The sequence below is a fragment of the Barbatula barbatula genome, assembly GCF_947034865.1.
Source record: "Barbatula barbatula genome assembly, chromosome: 2".
Classification (NCBI taxonomy): domain Eukaryota; kingdom Metazoa; phylum Chordata; class Actinopteri; order Cypriniformes; family Nemacheilidae; genus Barbatula; species Barbatula barbatula.
Window position 1 is genome coordinate 7,736,667 of NC_136767.1, and position 21,693 is coordinate 7,758,359.

The following is a 21,693-nucleotide window of genomic DNA, read 5'->3' on the forward strand; positions in this document are numbered from 1 at the left end:
GAGTCATCCGAGTAAGGCTTGCAAAATGAGTGAAACGTGTGATGTACAAAAACATGCTCCTTTGCTGCACATTAAGAATCTTACAAATACTGCGTATTAAGAATCTTACAAAAACCCAAAGAAGACCGCAAGTAAAGCTCTAGTGTTTGTTCCCTTTGATGGCCACACAGGGGCTGGCGTTTCCGAATGTACATTAGCCATCCCGTAAGAGCAAGTCAAGCATAAAAAGGGCGGCAAGATCATAAAGACATGCACTTTTAGATCCAGGTAGTTCTGCTACATTTTGTACTGAAAGGCTTGTCAGACTTGTACCTGAAAGGAAAAAAATCTGACATCATTTTAAAGACATTAGAATATGAGAAAGCGTTGAACTTGTACAAGGTAACGGGAAGTAAGCTCTGGAGGAGCAAAATAATCCATCATTACCTGCTGCGGTTGCCATTCCACAATCCAAATATCACAACCCCCTAAAACAGATGCATAACTTAACAACATGCACTGCATTTTAAAAACAATACGAAAAATCCAGCATTTGAGGATTACAAGTGTTTCATGCACCGGATGATTCAAAGGGGATATGCAAAGAAGATGCCCTCTGATCAGCTATTCTGTGATGGTCGTGTTGTCGGTATATCCGACAACACGCTGCTTGCCACCCAAGAAAGACAACCATATGAGTGCTGTGTGACTCTGCAACCTCATTTGCTGGAACTTCCCTAAATAGAGAGCTGCTTTGGGGGCCATATCTTTCTTAGAGCCTGATAGGTCTGCTCGTCAGGTTCCGCAAAGTTGTAGCTTTCATGTGAGACATTAAAGGAATGTTCCATCAGGTCTGCGTTGATCCTGATGATGTTGAGTTCAAATCAAATCACTTTTACTGTCACATCAGCACAGCACAAGTGCCTTGGTGAGTGAAATTCTTGAGAGCGGTGTCTGTTGCAGAGTGGGGATAGATCCCCTGGTCCCTAGCTTGCTGGCTGGGTGAAGGGTGAAGTTTTTACAATTTACATTTATTCATTTGGCAGACGCTTTTATCCAAAGCGACTTACAAGTAGTTTTTTTATACAGTGGCACATTACTGCAGAGCAATCAGGGGTAAGGTGCCTTGCTCAAGGACACTTCAGTCATGACCTGCTGGCACTGAGATTAGAACCGGCAACCTTCTGATCACAAGCCCAACGCTCTAACCATTAGGCCACAGCTGAAAACACAGGGCAAAGTGCAGTGTGTGTCATACCGTAATGTGGGAGTATGCTGTAGGGTGTATTAGTTCTGATGGTTCAGAAGCCTGACAGCCTGAGGGAAGAAGCACTGCGGAAATGCTCCACAGTGCAGGTGTAGAATGTTCTGACGATGCTGGGCTCATTCCAAACTCAGCAGTCTTGGAGGTAAAGGCATTGGTGTGTTTTCTTTAAGGACTGCATCTGTGTGAGCGGACCATGTGAGATCCTCAGTGATGTGAACACCGGGAAACTTTAGCTGTTATGTGCATGATCGGGAGCACACGGCCTGGGATGCCATCGGGACCCATATTGCCGATATTCACCCGTCGATAGGAGTAGAGAGGTCGGGGTAGATGCAGATTGTTTTTGTCAGTACTACATCCTCTACACACTTGGTGATGAAATATGTTACAGTATCGGAGTACGCCTCTGTCGTCATCAGATGCTGCCCGGAACATGTCCCAGTCCACGTGATCAAAACAGTCCTGTAATATAGCGTCCGATGGTCCGACCAGCATTGAAATGTCCTGAGGGTGGGTGCTTCTCGTTTCGGTTTCTGCCTATAAGCAGGCATGAGCATAACGGAAGAGCTGGGCGGGGGAGGGATTTGTAGGCGTCCCGGAAGGGAGAATTACACTGGTCCAAAACACGATCACCACACGTGTTGTTGGAAGTATTTTGGAACTATTGTTCTCAAGTTGGCTTTGTTAAAGTCCCCTGTAACAACACGCCTCATCTGGGTACGCGGTTTCCTGCTCACTTATATTACCATACAGTTCCTTGAGTGCCTGCCCTGGTTGGCTTGGGGGGAATGTATTGTACAGCTTTGATTGTGCTGCACTTGAAGACAATTGAAAGCTTTGTTTAATGTGTTTTTACTTGTACAAAACCCATAGAAGGTAAGGTTAATAATGAAACCTTTCTCTCATAACGTAAGTTGTTGCGCTTGTCATTACATCACATGGCTAAACTCTGGCCCACACTCCAGTACAGTAGGCAGCGTATATTTACCTCAACCGTTTGTTGCTCCACAGTGTTAAAAAGGAAAAGAAAAGTTATGTCACATTGTAACACACTATCTCAAACATTTGTTTAATGAAAGTCACACAAAGAATATTGGATACAATCCATTGAGTTTTTATGCTTAATGTATTAAAGTATCATAGTGTATACAAACAATTAAACTCCACATCAAACAACCACTTCAACCCCTCTCCATAATATCTACAAATCAGTTATATGAAACCAGTCCTTGCAATACGCTCCACAAAAACCTGTTCTCAACGTTGTTTGGCCATTGCCAACGATTTGTCCCAAGTGTTCCAATACAAGCGATCGGCTCGATGAATCAGTCAAAGAATAATCCATGGGCGATCGGTATATAACAGCACTTCTGGCACTTCAATTTATCGTACACAGTCTAATAGAGCAACTTGACTAAACCTCATGTAACATACAATTTATCACATAAATCTCAGGGATTTGATAGAAAAATAACCATTTCCATCTCTGGCCTTTACAAACAATGAAAAACTTTCTCCCCTCACTCCAACATCCCCAATCTCTCTTACTTTCTGCTTGTATTAGAGTCCTTGCCCTCCTTTCTGAGATCGTTGCCCCTAGTGTTGAGGAACATAACTACAGTAAATTCAACTTGGCCAGCATGCCCCGTCCTTGCTTATAGGATATAATGATCTTTAACTTGTCAGTTTTCACTTGAAGGTCTATGATCACACAGCCACTTTGAGGTAAAAAAGTAGTTGACACAACTGCCGCAATGGTAAAAGTATTGCAAAGCAGTGCCTTCTATATTATTCTGTTATAATTTTGTTTTCAGCTTCCACAGATCTTACAAAGAACGGTATCACCTTGGCCAAGAATGCTGTCACAAAAGCAGTGAGTAGAACTGAATTCTGTTGTTACTTAATGTTTTGTACTGCATTGTTAAATGTGTTTTTTATTCTGCTTTAGCCCTCAATACCTGAATTCCATATGGCTTTCTCTGTGGTTTTTGTGGACCCTTCTGGACACCTTAATCTATGTGCTGACATGACAACTTTTACCTACAAACAAGTGGGGACTTCTTGACATCTATGTGATATTCATTAACTAAGCAGTTTATTAGCATAATTCAGTCTAAATATTTTTTATGTATTTATCAGATACAACATGAGGCGTTGCTTTCGCTTAAAATATGGGATGATCCTACAGTCGACTGCTTCCAGGCTTTGTTTATGACGACCAAAACCATGATCAGAACATATGATAATGTTTTCTAGTAAGTATTTGCTACCTGAAATTTGCTATTTGAATTTTCCTGTAGTCTTTTTTTACTAAAAGATCTATGGCCGATTTTTCAGTAAGGGCTTAAAGTCTGATTTTGCTTAGCCGTTGTTGATGTTCAAATCACCAAAATAAACACACCCCCATCTTTCGCTTTCATCAGCGCTCGGCTCAACTAATGTCTGTCCCATGTGCTGATTGGCTACAAGGTATTTTGGTACTCAGCCGACTTTGTCTAAACGAGTAATTCGGAAATCGGACACTCTGCCTTTAAAGGGATACTCCACTAAACAATGACAATTCTGTCATGAATTACTTGCCCTCTACTTGTTCCAAACATGTATACATTTATTTGTTCGGTTGAACATCGAGAGATATTTTGAAATAATGTTAGCAACAAACAGTTCTGAATCACCATTGACTGCCATATTAAGAACATTTTAAATTGTAGTCAAAAGTGCCCCTTGAACTGTTTGATAAAAAAAGATTCAAAATATATAATTTTTGGTTCAACAGGAAAATGCATTTAGTACATTTTTGGTTCAATGGCATTTTTGGGTGGATAATCCCTTTAAAACTAATTCTAGACTAAAATGCAAATGAGTTAACAGAAAATTTGCCATTGTTTTAAGACTAGGATTGGGAATCCTAATTCTACTCCAACTGTTATAATACCTGCATGCTACAAGAAATAAAAGGCTAACTTTATAACTGAGCTAACAACTGCTACCAAAAGCTAAGCACTCCGCTAAGCGGAATCGAAATGTGAATTTATGAAATGTAAACAAAGCCCAACCCTAATTAAGATTTGGTCCAATAATGTTTTTTTAGGCATTTTTATAAAAGATGAATGTTTTTAAACGAACAAAATAATCTGCTAATGGGGTGAGAGAATTTTTTGCTTTGCATGTTTTTGCTGTGGACAGACATAAAGTTTGTCATTCGCTCTCTTTCCCTGTTGTTCTCTCCTAGCCTCAGTGAGCTGGTCAAGTTGCAGGCTTCCTGTAAGAAGCTTTCATTGCTCAATGAGCTCATGGACCACAGTGGGAACTATGTCCTCGCTGCATTTCCTTTCATTTTGTCCCTCTTGCAACAAGGGCTTGGAGAAAGGATCCACCTTCTGGCACATTCACTGCCTCCTGACCCAGAGGTAGATAACATTTTTTTGTTTAAAACAAAAAAGATTCATAAATGTGATTGCAAAATTAATAGCTGCTTCAGTAGGTCTTGACAATGGAAAATATAGCTGCGAGCAGCAGGTGCATTTAAGTTTGTAAATATCAGTGGACTACTTTAAAATTATATAAGTGACAAACTTCCTGCTGCCAGGTGGTAATGCTTTGACTGACGTGCACAATAGTTACATCTATGTGATAGGCCTCTACAACTAAACACGGTTTAGTCCAAGATTAATCAATATTATTTGATGAATGCTGTAGGGATTCAATCAGGAACAGTATTATTTAAACACTATTCTCAACCAAAGTTGTAAGAATTTTCATGAGCTTTTATTACAAGTAGTATATTCTCCACCATCCTTTGCAAGGGAAAAAATTATCAGCCCAAATTGGGATTTTAATCAATTATGATCAATTCTACTTATCTGGATCAAGTTCATGATTTGGGAAAACACGTAGCATTACAAGCAGGTAGCAAGAATCAGCATGATTAGGGACTCCGAATTATGAGCTTGAACTACAAACAACGTCACTTGTGACATAAAACGGGACTTTGTTACCTAGACTAGACACACACTAATCTAATATACACACACACACACAGTTTATCATTGGAAGAAGGTTGAAGCTGAAGCAGAGAAGAACGGAGCATGGATTTATGGCATTATTTGATATTCAGAAGATCAATAGCCTGAACAAAAATCAGTTTTATTGGTGTAGCACCTTTATTAGTCTCATTAATGGATGCATAGAGCATCATTAATCCTTTTGAGACCAAGTATAATACTTGCATGTCTTGCCTATCAAAAGAAAGAAAGTGTCCTCATGCAGTTTGTTGAGGCTCCAGTTGATCTTGGCTGGATGTGATCAGAGAGAACCAGTTGATGCAGATTGTCTGTATCTGGAAAGACAAGGCCACAGCCTGGCAAAAACTGAGAGACCATTGTCTCTTCTGCTGGTGGATTATTTGTCACCTCCTACAGATGTGACTGTGACTTCCTCCAAAGGTGCCCTCTTCTGATTGGGTCAAAGTAAATTGTCTTTGCATTTCCAGCACGTTTTGCATTTGGAAGCTGATTGGATTCCCTCAAAGAAAACTTCCATGAGTGGAAAAACTAATATAGAAAGAATTTCCCAAAACACAACAAACATTAAGGAAATCACAAATGCATCTCATAGACCCAAAACATGATCTACATATCATCTTGGTTAAATGAGTTACTACAAATCTAGTAATTCCAGAAGTTAAACATTAACTTTATTGATGTTCTTGTTATATACTGTGGATATATGTACATTTCTTTATAACTGGATATAGGACTGTATTCTGTTCCCCCAGTGAATAAAGAGAGCACGTCTCCATACATTCCATTGGGTCGTAAAATAGTCTTATCTTGATTATTTGGTGTTGCTCGCTACGGTAACCAGGGTTCTGGTTCTACGGTGTTAGTTGCAGAGTGGGGGTAGATCCCCTGGTCCCTAGCTTGCTGGCTGGCTGGGTGAAGGGTGACGTTTTTATAATTTAGAAATCAAACTAGTTATTGCATGTCTGACCTGCCACGGGCACAACAATGCAGATGATAGGAGACACCTTGAGAGACTTGTTGCCCCTTTTGACTTAAATGGTGTTGCCATGCCAACACAATAAATTTAAGATATCAAACATTTTATTCCCACCTTGCTGCACTGCATGCAAAGAACTATATCTTGACTAGTGTATGCCTGTGTACTCCACTGATTTTTTTTGAAGGATCCACACACACATATATATATACGGTCAGTGATGCCTTTTTTTATTCTTTGAAGGTTTTGGCAGAGCTTATCGATTGAGGGAGGTCATTCCACAGTTTAGGACCTGCTCGAGAAAATGCTCTATCACCCCATGTATATATTTAGTCCTGGTAGTACAAAGCAACTGCTTATTTTCAGATCTTAAGGATCTAGAAGGGGTGTAAATTGCCACCAAAAAATACGTTTTTTTTCAGAAAAGTAGAACTTTTCAACATCAACAGATGCTCTGAGCTGTAGAAAAAAACGTTGGTGCTGGCACATTATAAATGCTCACTCCATAGGATTATAATGGAAAACAGACACTAGCAGCTTAAAGTCAAGTCAGAACATGGCCTTTAAATTAACATTGCCAACCATCTAAGAGAGTTAGCATGCTTAGCACTGTTTAAATAAATACTATTTGGCTTTCTACCAAGGCAAATAACATTGCTAATCAACTAGCCTAACATGAACTTGTTTGAACTAGGTGAACATGCTTACATTCCTGCATCGTGAAAAATAAATGTGTAGAAAGATAGCATTTTTGTTCTAGTTGTTTCACGTCTAAAGACGAGTAGAATGCAAGCCTGCCTCTAGTTGTCGTTATATTTACATGTGTTGTGAACATGAGTAAAAGTGTCCTTAATATGCAATAAAATCATAAGAACGTAATAAAACTAGACCTTTCAGTTTGCTTTCATGTTTAATGCCGTAAACCATAAATCTGTAATTCAGATTACAGACACTCTATTTAGCACCAATCAATAACAAAGCTTCTCTGTAGACTCTTCCTCTTTTTTTTATTAAGCAGAACCAAATCAGTAACTCATTTTTTCAGTGTCAGTAAAACAGTGATTTTGGGGTAAAATGTGATTAATTGCATTGCAGGATGATATAAATGTGCCCCTAAATTTTTTGCTTGCGCTCCTAAAAGGTCAGGTTTAAAAAAAGACATGGAGCCCTGTAATAGCAATACCATGATACCGTCAAACCGTGATAGGTTTGCTCAAGGTCATCATACCGTCAGAATCTCATACCTGCCCATGGTTAGCTCCTCCATGTTTCACTGTTGTTATGGTGTTCATTTCTTTGAAAGCTAGAATTTCTCATCAGTGAACATGGTTGTTGTGACTTGCCAAAATGCTCCAGTTTTGACTCCTCTGTCCAATGGACATTCTCCCAGAAGGATTGTGGCTTGTCAATATGAATTTTGGCAAATTCCAGTCTGGCTTTTTTTTGAGCTCCTGGGTCGTCTTCCATGGAGCTCAAAAATAGACGGTTGAGCAATCCGTAACTGACATACATTCACCTTGGAGTTCAGAAAACGAATCTACCCCAAAGAAGTTGAATATTTAAATATAGACTGAAATCTAAACTGGGGATTGTTACCTTTAAATGTTTTTATATCTGCTTTCAATGCAGCTCTTTATAAAGCAATAATCAAATCCCGGTAAGTAAAAAGAGGACACGTGCCTGCGATGTGTACAGACAGATCACCTTTATACACCTCTAATCCCCACCTATGTCTTCAAAGTAAATGGACTATAGATATAATCTAGTTTTATTTTAATTCTAGTTTTGTTGCACCACTTAAATTTAAACAAAGATTATATAATCTAGATAAAATGTTTACATTTATTAAAAACGACATCTGCAATTAATTTTTTCCCCAATGATGGATTTGCCGGGGAAAAAGGAATATTTGCCACTTGTGAACGCAAAAGAAACATAATTTTGTTATTTAAAGCCTCACTCTGGATAATTCGTTGATCATCCATAAACCAGTTTTGAAAGTAAATTATTTTCAAATAAAGTAATCTTTTTTGTTTGTCAAATACGTATACGTGTATGTCTACTCTCACAACCCATGCTCAGGATTTGTTTTGCTTTAACCCCTGGCAATGCCGTTTCCGTATAGGTGGTGATGCAGCGAGTTATGATGCTCTCCACAGTGCTGGTGTAGATTTGTTTGAGGGTGTGATTGCATATTCCTAATCTCTCAGCAGTCTCGAGCCGTTGGCGAACCGCCTTCTCAATAGCTTTGATGAGGACGGACCATGTTAGATCCTCCATGATGTGGAAACAAAGAAGCTTTAAGCAGTTGACTCCCCACTAAGGCAATACATTCATAGCAAAATAAGTAAATCAGGAAGTGTGTAATCATCGGAATACATTAGATGATTTTGACCAAGCTTCAGGTCTATGTTAGGTCAGGGGTCAGATCACATTAATGTGACCAGTCAGCAATCAACTGGTAGCAGGAAGAGTTTCACTTGCAAATTACTTCAAAATTGCAAGCCGCAAATGTTTTTAGTATAAGAACTATTGCCACAGGATACGGCACAATGTAATATGACAAACGCATTAATGGTTCCTATTGTCTTTTATCACTTTGTGTCTACCACTCACGCCTGTTGATACAGTGGTAAAACATAAGCTATAGGTGTGTTCTACTCGTGCAGACCGGCTTGTGCACACCCTGAGAGTAGACTGGCCGGCCCACACTGCACTGCTTGCACATACCACGTAAAAGGAATGCTCTGGGAGTGCTCTCAAATTCAGCTCAGCAGTGCCTAGTCAAACACATCCGCTGACTTGACCCTTACTTTCTCTATGACAGCGTGCTGCGTGTTATTGTTGTTTTGCGCATGCGATTCTGTTTATAACCATCATGAGTTGACACTGGAATCTGATATTGGCCACATTTTAAAAAAAGTGTGAACAGCCGAACAAAACATTTGATCTGAGCAAAAAATCTGAATTGAACATGAAGGCTTGTAGTGAGAACGTAGTCCGTCACATTTAAATAAATCGTATGGGACATTGACATCTAGCGGTTGAGTTATATCGCATTCTAAATCCAAAATATTGGAGTTACAGGTTTAGCCAAGTAACAGTTCTTTTTGTCTTCTTCTTGCTTGTTATCATAAATGGTCTCTATTTTTTGGATATTCTATTTTATTTATATTGAGCTTTTCACAATTTTTATGGTTGCAAAGCAGCTTTACATACATCATAATTTTTTTAATAAAAACAATACTAGAGAAAAATTTCGATGAGCCACTGCATGGCACTGTAGTGATTGGGCCTGTTAACGTTGTTTGCAGCTATATTTAGATGTTTTCTTTCTCGTTGATTTTCAGTGGTCTGTAGACAGTGCACCTCCAAAGCACAAGAACCAACCACCATTATGCGTTGGACTGCTGCTAAACCTTCAACATGCTCTTTGTTGTCTGGAGAGAGGACCACCAGCAGATAGTCTCAAGGTAAATTAACCCACATATGCACAGAAATTAGAGTTTGTATATTCTGCAGAATACATAGAAACCACTCATGTTTTTGCTGTTTTCAGGCTACAGAATTTAGGCAGATGTGGGGTTCTCGGTCAGAGTTGCGACGGTTTCAGGATGGAGCCATCACTGAAGCAGTGCTGTGGTCTGGAAGCTCTGTCTGTCAGAAGAGACTCGTTTTAGGGGAGATCATTTCTCACCTACTACAGCTGTATGTCTGCTACATTTATTTACTGAACTTAACTGAAATTTTGAAGGAAGGATTTGCTCCAAAAATTACAAGGTTTTGCGAAGTTTAAAACCTGAAAATTTTAGAAAATTTAGGAAATATGAAAGTTCTTGTTTTTTATATTGAGTAAGTCATTCAATTCCAACATTTACCTTCCCAATTTTTTGTTAACACGATTTTAATTCTTATTCTGTATATAAAAAAAGTAAGAACCTCTTTATTATGTCACACATACTATTATCCTCCTAACAGACAAATTTGACAGTTTATTTAATTATTGACTAATAGTCACTTTGTCATGTCCCCTGGGATGTATTTTAATCAATGCTTGCCCTTTTATTATGTATGAACCGATACCAGTATCTGTATCGGCCGAGACCAAGCTCAATTACTCATAGTAATTTTCGGAAAACGCGGACGGAATCGAGGAATCCAGGCATAAAAACAGATAGGCTGTACAACATGGAATGGCACGGAATCTGTCAAATGTATTATTTCCTAACAAGAAATTAGTGCTGAACAGCTAACCTAACAGCTAATGAAATATTCAGATACTGTTTAAATATGCTCAAACTCTAATAAGGAGAAGAATAAAACATACAAATACAATGGGTTTCTATCGCTACACGTTCAAACTCTAAATATATGTGCACATGTCTGATGTTGGGTTTAAGAACATGGGGAAAAGCACTTGAAACAGTGAAATTCCTTATAACGTGACCAAATTTGTATGAGACCTACAAGTTATGCTCATAATGAAACATACCTCTTTTTGTTGAAAATAGTCACGTGACCCTTTGATAAAAAACTAAAAATATTTAATTAACATTTGGTGAAGAGTTACTCTACATACAATCTACAAAATGTGTCCGACTGGCACAAAATTTGGTACGAGATTGTAGGTTTCGTAGCTACACACTTGAACCCCTAATTACAATAGGGTTTCAGCACTCTTTTGAAATATGGGGTCTTTTTTTAATTTTCCATTTGGCCAATATATGTATCTTGTATAGTCTGACAGTATATTGTCTGTGTGTTAACACAAGGATTACTATACATAATAAACACAATCGCATATCATAGGTCTATTAGGTTGTCCATGACGGGTGGAAAAAATATTTCTATAAAGTTTCACTTTGTTTATGCTTGACATAAAATTTTGACATCTCCATCATACCCATATGAAACAAATATTTGCTAAAAACAATATAATGAACAGAAATAGTTTCATTTGAGGAGTTTCAAAGCCCAGAAACTACCAAATTGTAGGAATACCTCAAATATGCCCTAATTTAGATGTTCTCATCCCTGGCCCTTAAGATCCATGCACTTTCCATTCAAGTGGACCTCAACGGCTAGACCTTGTTATTTAATTTTGCACCACTGCTCAATGGTAGAGAAATTGTTGGATTTCATTAGTGAAAAGGAGAGAGAACCTGGTAAAAATGTAAGCATTAGAATGTTATGGTAATGCACTGAATAGAAAGTGTTTTTGTACGCCAACCAGGAAATCTTGCTTTGCACTAGTTCCCTTATGCAAAACCCTATGGACTTTTCCCCATAGGCTTTTGGAAGATCACAAAGTAGAAGGTGTGTGATTAACCTACGGAGGACTAAAAATGACAGAAGGAAAAATAAATAAATAAATGCATAAATAATAGTGAAAATAAATAATTTTCGGTAATATAAATGGCTATTTCTGTATTTTTGCATGTATTTATTTATTTATTTATGCTTTTCTATATGTATTTATTTATGTATTTATGCATTTATTTATATATTTATGTATTTATGCATTTATTTATTTCTGTATTTCCACATTTCTACATTTATTTATTTCTGTATTTCCACATTTCTACATTTATTTTTCCCTGCGCCTGTATGCTAATTGAGTGGGGGGTGCCAACATCAGTCTGAAGAAGGATTGGTTAGAGCGATGTGATCGAATCTTGATTTCGCTGCCCTGTTTCGCTGGTACAAGCAAGCCTACTCAGTTATGCTGCTTGAGTATGTAGCCTGGATGGAGACTTTTGTTCAAGCAATTGCTAACGATTTAAGATCATTAGCGCAGGATTGTGAGAACAATGCGTCCAATGACTATCTCCAGTTTCGTTTGTGCAGAGCAATGGAGGATTTAGTTCAGATCAGTGCTGAAATGGATGTCGAAGTTGAGGTAGCAGTGCTAGAGAGTCTTCAAGAAATCCTCCGCCAACCTCACATTCTCTCCGGTACAGAACCGCGGCCAAGCCAGCCGCAGTTCGAAAATACACGGTCAAGCCAGCCGCCGTTTGATTCATTATGCGCGCATACTTAGTAAACTACGGTCATTTCTAGAAACACCGCTTTTAAAGCTTTATTTAAATGCGGATCGTCTGTGTGTCTCCTCAATATTATATATTTTGTTTTACGTTTAGAATTTCCGTAAATGAAGAACATTTTTGTCAGAATGTTTGCATTATGCATGTTGTGAAAGCAATGTCTCCGTCTGCAACATTTGTTTAACAGTTACTGTTACTGATATTTTCCGTCAAATAAAACGGGTTAAAATAGTTTTACCTGTAGCCTACTCCTGTGAAATTCTTTTTTTAATGTGTATCCTTTAGTAGATGTGTTGTTAGTGTCTAGATGATTAGCTACAAAATGCAAATACATGATTTTAATACAGTAACATAAGTTTGTACAAGTTTAACTGTGGAATGGCTTTTGAAAGCGTATTATAGCGTTTTGAAAAAACATGCTTTCCTACTATAATGACTTATAACTAATGGTAATGGTTTACTGTAGCATTTGGGAGAAATTGTCAGTTTTCCACTTTAAATCCCTATAGAAACATGATTTCTAATAAGTTTCAAAAATGGATTGTCGGTTCCAAAAGGGGGAATACCACACTATATGCACACCATATATGTCCTCATTTTACTGTAGCATTTGGGAGAAATGGCGATTTTCCCAATTTAAATGCCAATAGAAACATGATTTCTAATAAGTTTCAAAAACGGATGGTCGGTTCCTGTAGGGGGCATCCCACACTATATGCACACCATATATGGACTCATTTTACTGTAGCATTTGGGAGAAATTGTCATTTTTCCACTTTAAATGCCTATAGAAACACGATTTCTAATAAGTTTCACAAACGGATGGTCGGTTCCTGTAGGGAACACTATATGCACAAATAATTATTATTGTGACATTTTTTTTCGGCCCGTAACTAGTCCTGCAGCTTTGGTCGTACACCCATGAATGATTAGTCAAATCGTCTGGCTCATTGAGGAATGGTGAGCGATGACTTTTGTAAGCGATCAGGTGTGATAAGGGGGCAAAAACTCGCCCCAAAAATCCCATTGACTTAACTTTACGACAAATTTCGGCGGGTCGTAGCTCCGAGCGAGAATTTCGTTGAGATACATGCTGGTAACGACATTTGAAGAGGCTGGCAGGCCCTGTAAGAACATACCTCATAATGGGGCGTAAGTTGCACCCCTGGGGCGTTGGAGCCCCCCAAAAAGCCCCATTGACTATAATGGAAGCCCATATAAGGAGTTAAAATGTCCCGCATGATATAACTTAGCAGTACCAGGCAACCAATCAGCATCCCAGGAACTTCATAAAGATATGAAGCCACGCCCATAGCAACCATTTACATGGACTTAGCAACCGATCCTATAGACTTCCATTATAAATGGCCCACATTGATATCTTGTCAACACAGTGACATAGAGACAAGGGGGTGGTCTCATTTGACTCAGGCATTCAATTAGTCTGTCACAGGATCATTGTGAAGCTTTTAAGCCACACCCATTGCAACCAAATAGTTTTACTTATTTTACAAGATGTATATCTCTGCATCAGAACATCGTAGAGACATGGGAGTTGGTTCATTTCACTTATACCTCAGAGTTTTATAAATTGTTTAATGCCAAGCCACGCCCATGGCAACCAATCAGCTTAGCTTAGCAACCGTTAGGGCCAATAGCAAAACCTTCATCTTTGCATCAGAACATCGTAGAGACATGGGGGTTGGCTGTTTATTATTACTGAACTCGGACAAAACTGAAGTGTTACTTATCGGACCGAGAACCGCCCTACGTAACAACCAAGAATACTGCTTAACTATTGATGGATGTTCCATAAAACCCTCATCTTCAGCTAAGAATCTTGGCTTTATATTCGATAGTACTGTCATTTGAGAACCAGGTCGCCAACACCTGTAAGATTGCGTTTTTCCATCTTAAAAATATATCTAAATTACGTCATATGCTGTCATCATCAGATGTGGAGAAGCTTATACATGCCTTTATGACATCAAGACTAGATTACTGTAATGCACTATTAGGTGGTTGCCCTGCAGGCCTATTACAAAAACTCCAACTGGTCCAAAATGCGGCAGCTCGAGTTCTTACACGTACAAAAAAGTATGAGCATATTAGCCCGGTTCTGTCAACCTTGCACTGGTTACCTATAAAGCATCGCATACATTTTAAAATCTTGCTTATTACCTATAAAGCCTTGCATGGTTTAGCTCCTCACTACTTGAGAGAACTTCTTACGTATTATAGTCCATCACGTGCACTACGCTCTCAGGCGTCAGGTCAGTTGGTAAAACCTAGAATTTCAAAATCAAGTGCAGGCGGCAGATCCTTTTCTTATCTAGCGCCTAAACTTTGGAACAGTCTTCCCTGCAATGTCCGGAAGGCGGACACACTCTGTCAGTTTAAATCTAGACTAAAGACGCATCTTTTTAATCTTGCATACACTAGATTATCATAATACATGTATTTCAAAGATCTAGGCTGCACTAGTTAGATCAACCGGAACCAGGGACACTTCCAATAACAACTGATGCATTTGTTGCATCAAAGAGTGCAGAACAGTACTCTACTCTCAGCCAGTCTTGTCTCATTGTTCCAAGGTTACAAGAGCGGAGCGGGCAGGGCGCAATCCATTCCTAGACCTGACAAATGCTGGACGAAGGAAGTGACGTCCCTACAAAACTTCAGCCACTATTAGATTATTAATGATAATTTTAAATCTAATTTTTTTTTATTTTCGCGTTGTTGTGCAAGCACTGTTGAGCTTGTGCAGAGGCTGCAGTTTTTGCCAGAGGGGAACTGGAATCCCCTGGTTAGGCCTGGTTTCCCTCCGAGGTTTTTTTTCTCCTCCAATGGAGTTTTGGGTTCCTCGCCACCGTTTGCATACTGTTTTGCACTGTTTTGCCTGGCCGGGGGGCTGCTAGAATTTGGTTGTCTTATTTAATTAACACTGCATATAGGAATTTATTGTGTGTCTGATATTTGACCTGTGTTTTGAATTCCATAACCTTTTATGTTTTACTTATAGTCATTTTTTTTTCTTGTACAGCTGCTTTGTAACAATGAAAATTGTAAAAAGCGCTATATAAATAAAGCTGACTTGACTTGACTTGACTTGTTTCACTAGTGGTTTGAAGGGTCATCCCCCTAGCCCAACACCAGCATTTTGCCACATCAGCACCACTTTACAATTTCTTCAGAGAATGTACCTTTCAATTTATAATTAATGTGTCTATAACCTTTGATGCAGAAAAATTACAATTTTGGCCATCCGTTTTTGAAACTTATTAGAAATCATGTTTCTATAGGCATTTAAAGTGGAGAAATGACAATTTCTCCCAAATGCTACAGTAAAATGAGTCCAAGTATGGTGTGCATATAGTGTGGGATGCCCCCTACAGGAACCGACCATCTGTTTGTGAAACTTATTATAAATCATGTTTCTATAGGCATTTAAATTGGAAAAATCGCAATTTCTCCCAAATGCTACAGTAAAATGAGGCCATATATGGTGTGCATATAGTGTGGGATGCCCCCTACAGGAACCGACCATCTGTCTGTGAAACTTATTATAAATCATGTTTCTATAGGCATTTAAATTGGAAAAATCGCCATTTCTCCCAAATGCTACAGTAAAATGAGGCCATATATGGTGTGCATATAGTGTGGAATGCCGCCTACAGGAACCGACCATCCGTTTGTGAAACTTATTAGAAATCATGTTTCTACAGGCATTTAAATTGGAAAAATGACAATTTCTCCCAAATGCTACAGTAAAATGAGGTCATATATGGTGTGTATATAGTGTGGGATGCCCCCTACAGAATCCGACCATCCGTTTGTGAAACCTATTAGAAATCAAGTTTCTATAGGCATTTAAATTGGATAAATTACAATTTCTCCCAAATGCTACAGTAAAATAAGTTCATATATTGTGTGCATATAGTATGGGATGCCCCCTACAGGAAGAGACCATCTGTTTGTGAAACTTATTAGAAATCATGTTTCTATAGGCATTTAAATTGGGAAAATCGCCATTTCTCCCAAATGCTACAGTAAAATGAGGACATATATGGTGTGCATATAGTGTGGTATTCCCCCTTTTGGAACTGACCATCCATTTTTGAAACTTATCAGAAATCATGTTTCTATAGGGATTTAAAGTGGAAAACTGACAATTTCTCCCAAATGCTACAGTAAACCATTACCATTAGTTATAAGTCATTATAGTAGGAAAGCATGTTTTTTCAAAACGCTATAATACGCTTTCAAAAGCCATTCCACAGTTAAACTTGTACAAACTTATGTTACTGTATTAAAATCATGTATTTGCATTTTGTAGCTAATCATCTAGACACTAACAACACATCTACTAAAGGATACACATTAAAAAAAGAATTTCACAGGAGTAGGCTACAGGTAAAACTATTTTAACCCGTTTTATTTGACGGAAAATATCAGTAACAGTAACTGTTAAACAAATGTTGCAGACGGAGACATTGCTTTCACAACATGCATAATGCAAACATTCTGACAAAAATGTTCTTCATTTACGGAAATTCTAAACGTACAACAAAATATATAATATTGAGGAGACACACAGACGATCCGCATTTAAATAAAGCTTTAAAAGCGGTGTTTCTAGAAATGACCGTAGTTTACTAAGTATGCGCGCATAATGAATCAAACGGCGGCTGGCTTGACCGTGTATTTTCGAACTGCGGCTGGCTTGACCGCGGTTCTGTACCGGAGAGAATGTGAAGTTGGCGGAGGATTTCTTGAAGACTCTCTAGCACTGCTACCTCAACTTCGACATCCATTTCAGCACTGATCTGAACTAAATCCTCCATTGCTCTGCACAAACGAAACTGGAGATAGTCATTGGACGCATTGTTCTCACAATCCTGCGCTAATGATCTTAAATCGTTTGCAATTGCTTGAACAAAAGTCTCCATCCAGGCTACATACTCAAGCAGCATAACTGAGTAGGCTTGCTTGTACCAGCGAAACAGGGCAGCGAAATCAAGATTCGATCACATCGCTCTAACCAATCCTTCTTCAGACTGATGTTGGCACCCCCCACTCAATTAGCATACAGGCGCAGGGAAAAATAAATGTAGAAATGTGGAAATACAGAAATAAATAAATGTAGAAATGTGGAAATACAGAAATAAATAAATGTAGAAATGTGGAAATACAGAAATAAATAAATGTATAAATAAAAATGTATAAATAAATAAATGCATAAATACATAAATATATAAATAAATGCATAAATACATAAATAAATACATATAGAAAAGCATAAATAAATAAATAAATACATGCAAAAATACAGAAATAGCCATTTATATTACCGAAAATTATTTATTTTCACTATTATTTATGCATTTATTTATTTATTTTTCCTTCTGTCATTTTTAGTCCTCCATATTAAACAGGGTTTATGAAACTTGCACGTTTAGTTTTTCTAGAAAATATAAATTGATTCAACATTTATGAATTCTGAGCCTTAAATGCAATCCCCACATTGATCTGTTTAACGCCCTCTAGTAACAGCTGTAGTCTCTTTTAGCAACTTATTAGCAACCACTTTTTTAAAGAAACGTAAAAGCAGTGGGTCTCATTCACTAAGCATGCGTATGGACAAATTTCTGAATGAAAACGGCTTACAAAAGCTTTCAAGAACAAATCACGATACACAAAAACTTTCATACAGAAATGTGTGTAGGTGCGTGCGGTACAGTACAGTACAGTACAATACAATATAATACAATAGTCTCTTTCTGCATGTTTCATCTCAGGATAAGTTATATATATATGTGTATGTATATCATATACAACTCCGTAAACTACATGTCTGTATAAATGGGTTTTTATTGTGAATGAATTGATTTTGAGGACTGCACACTTGGAATTACTTGCGAGTAGGTGGTAAAGGCGGAAAATCCCTAATATGGCGAAAATTTTAGGCAGAAAGCCCTAATATTGAGATGGACTGTGTGTGTGTTATGCGAATTACTAAATTCGTGCACGTGGCCGTTCATTTAGAATACTCCCAAATTCGAATGTTAGGACGAGGTTAAATACAAATTTGTGTGCGTACGCACGTGTTGTGAATTAGGCGGAAAGATTACGTGGACGGTTCAATTCTGCATATATATATATATATATATATATATATATATATATATATATATATATATATATGATGGAACTAGAACAAGGCTAAAATGATTCCGGTTTGTGTATACAAGAATGACATAATGTCTGCAGCATTCTATGCCATACAGTAACATCATTAATGTCATACCTTTTAATTTACCCATCATTTTGTTTATTTATCTTGATTTAGTCATGCAGACATTCCGGAGTCGTGTGTCAGATTTGTTGGTCAGCTTGACAGCCTCATCACAGTTGACAAAGAGGTACTTTATGGATTTTTTTACATTTTTAATGTGTAATGCATTCCACAATCCACAGTGCATTTTTGTTTTTTAGAACTCTACTACAGGAGAGGAGGAGAGCCTGAAAGTAATTCAGGCCTATGAAGATCTGAGCAGGAAACTCTGGCAATTGGAGGGTCTACCACTGTCTATTACCTCAGTCCAAGGAGCCCACAAAGTCATAAGATGCACACAGGTGACTACTTTAACTTTTACATTTGCTTGTTTCACATTTATGCATTTGGCAAATACTTTTATCCATCAGTTTTAACAACTTCAGTGTTTTTCCTGGCTCAAAATGATGCGTATTTGCGCCTCATCGTGCATGTGTAGGCCTACCGTCCCTTTTAGTTGCTCAATCAAAAAACATATTTTAAGTACTGTAATAATTAGATGATTAAAGAAAGTGACAATTGATAGGTTTTAAAACATTCTTTGATATATCAACATAGCAGTTTGTGTGTTTATTTAACTTTAACATTTTAAATAATATTTAATTATTTCTGTGTTGATATAAATCTTAGTACTTATGTCTTCTATGGGTATACAATTATAGAAAATAACATGTTTTTTTCATATTCAGCCTATATCTTGAGAGAGAGCCAAATGTATATAACATTGACATGAGATTTATTAATGATGTTGCCAGATCATTAAGATATATTAAGCCTAAAGTTTATTCTAATATATGAGCACATCATCTGCGAACAAGTCTATTTTATGTTCTTCTCCTATTTGTATCCCCGTTCTTTCCGACAATTTAGAGGTATCTAATTTTGAGTTGAGAATTAAGTTGAAATCTCCTCCACAAACCAAAGTACCTTGTGACTCTGTCTGAATCATCTTAAATATTTTCATGAAATAAAATACATCAACGGGGGTACATAAACATTCACAAACTTAACTGGTTCTCCCTAGGTTTGGCCTTTGATTAAGAAAAAACGCCCCTCCCTATCCTCAACTGCAGTCTGATGGTCATATCTAAGTTTTTTTTATCAGGATAGCCACTCCCCTCCTCCTGCCGGATATGTGTGATGACGAGAATACAAAATTAAAACCATTTCTAGCCAGCTTAGAATGTTCCGTTTGATTTTGATGGGTCTCTTGCAGAAATGCTACCTGTATTTTGTCTCTAATTTTTTAAAATATTTTGCTCTAATTTTTTGTATATTTTGCTCCTTTTAATGGGATTGTGGACTCCATTAATATTATATGTAACTAATCTAATTGACTGGCCTACTTCGTTAATGTGTTGTGCTGGGCTCATATAGACCTACGTATACAGTAACTTTTTACACATTTTAACATTGAACAACCTATGAACATTTTCAATAACAAACGGGTCTTGAAAAGAAAAATGGAACAAAAAAGAACTTCCCCTAATATAAGGATCCTTTCTAAGCTTTGGTGGTAATTAAGCTCTGAAAAACGAGTCGAGTTATGTTCCGCTGGATTAGTTCGACCACTTTAAGTTGTCCAGGTCCGTTGCTACAGACGCTCCAGCAGGGTCTTCTGCGCTTGGACAATGTCTTGAAAGCCTCGGTCCTTCAAGTCCTTTGTTGCCTCCTCCGCTGTGTTGTATAGAACAGTTTCTTTTTCATAAAACACCTGAAGTTTCGCCGGGTACAGAGTTTTGAACAGGATCTTCCTGTCTTTTAGTGCTTTCTTTGCATGTGTGTAATCTTTGCGTTTTTTCAGGATATCTGGGGGTAATCATGATCGAAATTTATTCGAGTGTTGTTCCATTTTAGACCACCTTTTCTCCACACCTGTCCAAGAATTTCCTCTTTTGTTTTACATTGCTAAATATCATATTGCCTTCTAGTTGTCTTGTGTGCTAATGGTTTCTCTCCTAAGCGTATATACTAAGATTTATCGAGCAACCTTGGTAAATTGGAATTACTCTTCAAATCCAGTGAGTTATGGCTTCTCTTATTATTGTTACTTGCACCTCATGTAAAATGTTTAGCTTAGCCTTCTCTGTCAGTGGCAAGGGTTTTTACATGCGATAAATGCAGGGAAATAGCTAGGCTGACAGAGAAGATCTTAGAATTAGAGTCTTGCATCCAATCTTTATCTGAGAATAGTATGAGTGTAAGGACCTTAGAAAACACTTTGGATGCAAGCAATATTAGCGCACACAGTTCGGTTCCGGTTGAAGATCCCCCTGCAGCCGGGAAACTTTGTGACTGTGAGACGGCATAGTTCAACATTCAGATCAAAACATCACTCAACTGTTCCGGTTACAGTCTCGAACAGGTTTGCCCCACTCAGTAACCTACCGACTGAGAAACCTGCTGAAAGTGCCCTAGTTATCGGTGAGGCTGTTGTTCAGAACGTTTACTTAGAGGCACCAGCCACCATAGTCAAATGTTTACCGGGAGCGAGAGTGCCTGACATCAAGTCAAATTTAAATGTGCTGGCTAAGTCTAATCGTAAATTCGGTAAGATTGTTATTCACGTCGGCACTGATATTCGACTCCGTCAATCGGAGATCACAAAAGATCATATTAAAGAGGTTTGTGAGCTAGTAAGCACGATGTCAGACACTGTAACTGTGTGTTCACACCGAGCGCGAATGAGGCGTCAAGCGCGAGTGATTTACATGTTAAGTCAATGCAAAGACGCTATAGACGCGCTTGCGGCGCGAATAGCGCGAATGAGGCGGCGCGAATGATGCGACTCGCGCGAGTTGAAAAATCTGAACTTTGGCGAAAATTCGCGCCGCGTTAACCAATCAGGCGCCTGCTTGAGTAATGACGTAGACGACGTAGCGAGCAGAGGCAGAAATAAAAAATGGAGGACAAGCTCATCTCAGTGTGTGGACACCCGGAGCTATATGATACGTGTTCATAAAAATAGGAATAAAAAGGATCTTGCTTGGAAGAAAGTGAGTGAGGAGGTCGGAGAATCCGGTAAATTGTAAAAACATTTTCGTGAAGCGAATTTCACTCGCGAATGA

General features: G+C 38.1%; 1 protein-coding gene across 2 annotated transcripts in view; it reads left to right on the top strand.

The window, feature by feature from the left end:
- The window catches only part of nol6 (nucleolar protein 6 (RNA-associated)), a 76,136-nt gene that overhangs the window by 23,968 nt on the left and 30,475 nt on the right, over window positions 1-21,693 (top strand). For both annotated transcript variants that reach the window (XM_079447909.1, XM_079447910.1), the window contains 8 exons: window positions 3,061-3,119; window positions 3,195-3,296; window positions 3,386-3,501; window positions 4,479-4,656; window positions 9,598-9,720; window positions 9,807-9,955; window positions 18,641-18,713; window positions 18,787-18,927. In XM_079447909.1, coding sequence (XP_079304035.1) covers window positions 3,061-3,119; window positions 3,195-3,296; window positions 3,386-3,501; window positions 4,479-4,656; window positions 9,598-9,720; window positions 9,807-9,955; window positions 18,641-18,713; window positions 18,787-18,927 — 941 coding nt within the window. The remainder of the gene's footprint in view (window positions 1-3,060; window positions 3,120-3,194; window positions 3,297-3,385; window positions 3,502-4,478; window positions 4,657-9,597; window positions 9,721-9,806; window positions 9,956-18,640; window positions 18,714-18,786; window positions 18,928-21,693) is intronic.